The 4,370-nt window shown below is 33.2% G+C and overlaps 1 protein-coding gene across 2 annotated transcripts; it reads left to right on the top strand.

Moving 5' to 3' along the window:
• Positions 1 to 402: 402 nt before the first annotated feature.
• LOC147381483 (uncharacterized) lies at positions 403 to 3,029 on the top strand. 2 transcript variants are annotated; one of them, XM_086430353.1, is made up of 9 exons: positions 403 to 528; positions 683 to 782; positions 929 to 1,020; positions 1,169 to 1,817; positions 1,918 to 2,007; positions 2,373 to 2,433; positions 2,523 to 2,563; positions 2,671 to 2,818; positions 2,894 to 3,029. In XM_086430353.1, the coding sequence occupies exons 4-9, from the start codon at positions 1,744 to 1,746 to the stop codon at positions 2,966 to 2,968; spliced, it is 489 nt and encodes a 162-aa protein (XP_086286479.1). In that variant the 5' UTR covers positions 403 to 528; positions 683 to 782; positions 929 to 1,020; positions 1,169 to 1,743; the 3' UTR covers positions 2,969 to 3,029. The 2 variants fall into 2 exon arrangements, with proteins under 2 accessions (XP_086286479.1, XP_086286478.1); XM_086430352.1 differs by having other exon boundaries at positions 926 to 1,020.
• The last annotated feature ends 1,341 nt before the right edge of the window (positions 3,030 to 4,370 follow it).

Here is a 4,370-nt window from a genome sequence, read left to right as displayed (position 1 = left end):
TTCAGATCTACGGTGTCTAAAATTGTGAAGTGAAGTGATATAGAGTCAGTTGAGTATGCCATCTGGCGAGTCATGCATATATTATGAATAGTCTTAAAATTTCCTTGGACAGTGGCTTGCTTATGTGGCAGGTATTGAGGCACAGGATCTGGAAAAAGGAAAAGGTCGCCACCTAAGTTTTACCATTATTCTCTCAACAAACTCAACCCATAACTTAACGTGGTCAAAAAGGAATCGATCCCATGCATTATAACTCCTTTCCATGAAGGAAGGTATGTATGTAATGCATGTGTGAGATTTCAAAGAGAGAGAGATGAAGGAGGCTTACCTTCGTGAGTTTGGAGATATGTTTGTTGTGTTGTTTTTCATGGACCAATTCAAACTAATTTTCTCCTATGCCACCGAAGAATTCCTTCCGCCACTATTCCTTATCATGATTACTGCGATTCTTGTGGCCATGTTGTTTGCCATTGTACCTAACTTACTCTACCACAACAAGAAAATTCTAAATGCTATTGTTCATCAAGAGTGAGAGCTCCTCCTCCTCCACTTCAATTTCAAATCTCTACTTCTTGTCATCGACATTAATTAATTAATTAATTACTCTCTTGTGTCTGTCTGGTGTGTTGTAATTATAAGTTGGCATGGCACTGGAACTTTAATTACCTTTGTGTGTTTTCAGACTTCGATGGTTGGTGGATTACGCTGTTGGAGTTACTTTCTTGATCGTGGCAGTGTTGTTTGCGTATATGAGCTTCACACCATGCTCCAATAACGACAACGTATGTGCATCAATAATTAATTGGACCTTTCTCATTCAACATAACCCTTACGAATATTCTTCAACTTCTTTTTTTCCAATTTTAAAGTGTATATTGTGTGGGGGATTTGAGTTTAAAAGTTTTTATTCATTTTTTTTTTTCAGCAGAATTTTGCATTATACACTGCAGCATTATCAACTATCTACTTCTCAATTTTTCTTCGACTCGTCAACAATGTGCTTAGTATTCCTCTTCTAATGTAATTTCTATAACTTATTTAATAATAAATTTGTTTCTATAACTTAGTATTCCGGAATATTTACCACTTTTTTCCTTTCATTAGAGAGAGTTGGTCTTTAATTAATGTTAAAATGGTTTATGTGTTCTTATGTTGTTTTGAAAAATAGGAATTTTCTGTTGCAATTGCTTGCAACAATTCCATTCTTGATGGCGTATTTTGAACCTACAACCATCATTGTTCCACAGCCACTCGTTGAATATATTGGGCATGAGATTTTGGAATTAGGTAATTAATGGATACTTATACTTTGTGACATGATTGATACGTATTGATGGTACCCATTGAATATTTTGCTAGTACGACGTATTATTATTTGTTAACATCCATGTCTTTACAAGTGGTTATCAAGTAAAAATGTTGCATTCCGTATAACTGTACAAATTCAATATTTGAACGATAATTTATTTTCTTCTTCATATGGACAGGATTTATATATAAACTATACTTGGGACTTTTGATGGTGTTTTGCTCAAACTCACTCAAATTTCATTCTGCCATTAGTGGCCTTGGCATTGGACAGACGGTTATTATTACATTTGCCGTAAGAATAACAACAACTTGTATAAATTATGCAATCATGCTTGCATTCTTTATTTTGAATGCTGGGAATTGATTAATAACGCATGTCCGTGATAACAGATCTCTATATATATTGTTACCTCCACAACAATTGAGTGGAAAATGCTTCACTTTATGTCTCTCCAGATTCTCCAACCCGTATTCATCTTGATAATTCCCTTATTTACTTTGAACTGGTAAATTTTAAGTAATCTATCAATTACAGCTTGCATTTAAGCGATTCTCCTAACATATGTGTAATTGTTGATAATATTTTCTATCTTTTGGCCATTATAGGTATTCTTCTTCAGTAATTTTTTCTGGTGATATCTACACTTATTTCGCTGGAATGAGTTTGGCAATAGGTAGCATATTAGGCCACCTCAGGTTGGTTCCTTTCATGGCAATCGTACCAGATAGAGATATGTTGTAGTTCAATTTAATCATATTATTCTGCAAAACCTAATGGAATGAAAGATGAAAAATTAAACTTAATTTTTTCGATATTACACATATTTACATTTTTTCCCCCTAATTATGGAACCTTCACTTTATGGTATCGAAATGAGACACTTTGATGATATCATATAATATTTTTGTGCATGTCTAAAAATGACTATCTTGCTATTTGTCCAAACGTACAAGTTCAAAGATGGCACAAGTATGCAGTATGAGCACAGTCCTAGTAAACGTAAATCATTGTGTTTTGGTTCCATGTTTATTAAATTGAGCAATTGACTTTGTTTTTCCAGTGAGACACTTCTAATCTTCTTTTTGCCCCAAGTTCTTGACTTCCTCACTTCATGTTTACAGGTATGCTCATTAAATTGAAGATTTGTTTGGAGATGTTTGTTTCCAAGCATGCATCTGAGTTGCAACTTGTTTTTTATTTTTTATCTCAGATTTTTGGTTTCTTCAAATGTCCACGATATCACTTGCAAAGGTTGGTGGGTTTGGTTTAATTTCTCACATTTCAAGTTTAGCCTTTGCTTAAGAAATATGGAAGTTGCTTGATATTAAATTTCCTAGGTTATATATTGGCCTCCCCAGTTTAGATCCTGAAGCACAACAATTGATTGAAACAAAAGAACAACAATTGATTGAAACAAATGATGGATTAATGCTTGTGGATATCTTCTTAAAATGGTTTGGCCCGGGCTCAGAGCGTTCAATTCTCTGTGGATTTCTTTTGTTCCAGGTTTCTTTTCAACTCCACTACTTGCTTGTGTATTTCATTGGGATCATCGATTTAAGTCAATCACGTGTTCAACAGGGACTGTGCTGTCTTTTTGGTACAATATCTTCCGACCTATCAAAGGAAAGAATCCCCTCCCAGCTGAGGCATTGAAACACCCTGACTATCCGGTGTTTGACTCATTGACATGGGGTAATTAATGTAGTTCAAGTTCTAGATTATTTATCATAGCTTAATAATGATATTGTGGTCATTTTTTTTTTTTTTTGGGTCACTGGATATAATAAGTGTGTACATATGTTGTTAGTTTCATTTTTTTTCTTTGGTGAGCCGCACGTATCATCCCATTTGGCACATGTACAGCATTGGTTACATTTGAAAATATGAAAAAACTGTTGTAGGTTCAGTGTTCTTGAAACAAATAAATCCTAAGCAGTAATAAATTGTAATGCACATAAAATTGGAAGAACTTACCGATTTTTGACTGAAGAATGAAGAAGTCATTGTCCTTAAAACCAATTTCGCAGTACTCCTTGGGATAGTTTCCATAGTATAGTCAGTCTCAAGCGGTTGGTTTTCAAGATTCAATAAGCACACTCTACTAACAATGCACTCAAAAATAATAAGTCTTCGACAAACAAGATTAGATCAATTTTTGAACAATCAAAATACACAAATCAAAGAGAGCAGTGGCAAAGTTGATGACAGAAGAGATGAGAATTCATTTACAGTGTATCTTCAACACTAAGGCACAGCCTTCTTTTATAAACAAGAGGCTTAACGGTCTAATGGAATAATGACAACTAATTTTTGGATCTTAATTGGCCCATTTATGAACTTTGGAGAACCCCAATTGTCCTAAACATATTAAAGCTTGGAAATCATTAATCTACTGGTTCAAGAAGATAAACGGTTGAGATTGAATAAAATGTCAATGAAATTTTAAGTGAAAAGATCATCAAATGAAAGTTAACTTTTAGAAACTTGTTCTAAGTAGTTTTTTAAAATAAAATAATAATAATAATAATAATAAAAATAAAAAAACCTGACTAAATTCGAAGGTAAATTTAATGAGATTACTGCTACAAAACAGTAACTCAGATTTCCATATAAAAGAAATACTTTCCTTACCAAATTAGTAAGATTTCTAATCTCACTACGGGTCATTAAAATCAAATGAATAACAAAATTGGCAATCAACCATAGCCCTCAAGATTTCATGGAAAAAACAGTCATTGAACTCCCAAAACTTAAAATTAAAATTTAATGGTGAAAAATAATATTTTTTAAGTTGGTAGAATTTTGTCCTCTTCATCCGTATGGCATAGGATCATGTTTTTGGATGCCACAAGTGAGCTCAACAACCATAAATCTTACCAAGTTAGTAAGCTTAGACTTACTCAAAAAAAATACTAAACAAAATATACAATTCAATTTAAATGAAAAAGTAGAAATAGATTTTCCATAATGTGCTCAAAGAATTCTAAAGGATTTGCAAGTACATGATTTCCCGACCAGACCAGGTAAATATTTTCCATGCAATCAAGCATATACT

This window comes from Akebia trifoliata, unplaced genomic scaffold (assembly GCF_017979445.1).
Source record: "Akebia trifoliata isolate Shusen 1 unplaced genomic scaffold, ASM1797944v1 Contig00394, whole genome shotgun sequence".
Lineage (NCBI taxonomy): Eukaryota > Viridiplantae > Streptophyta > Magnoliopsida > Ranunculales > Lardizabalaceae > Akebia > Akebia trifoliata.
The sequence above is the reverse complement of the archived record's forward strand: the minus strand, read 5'-3'. Positions and strand labels throughout refer to the sequence as shown.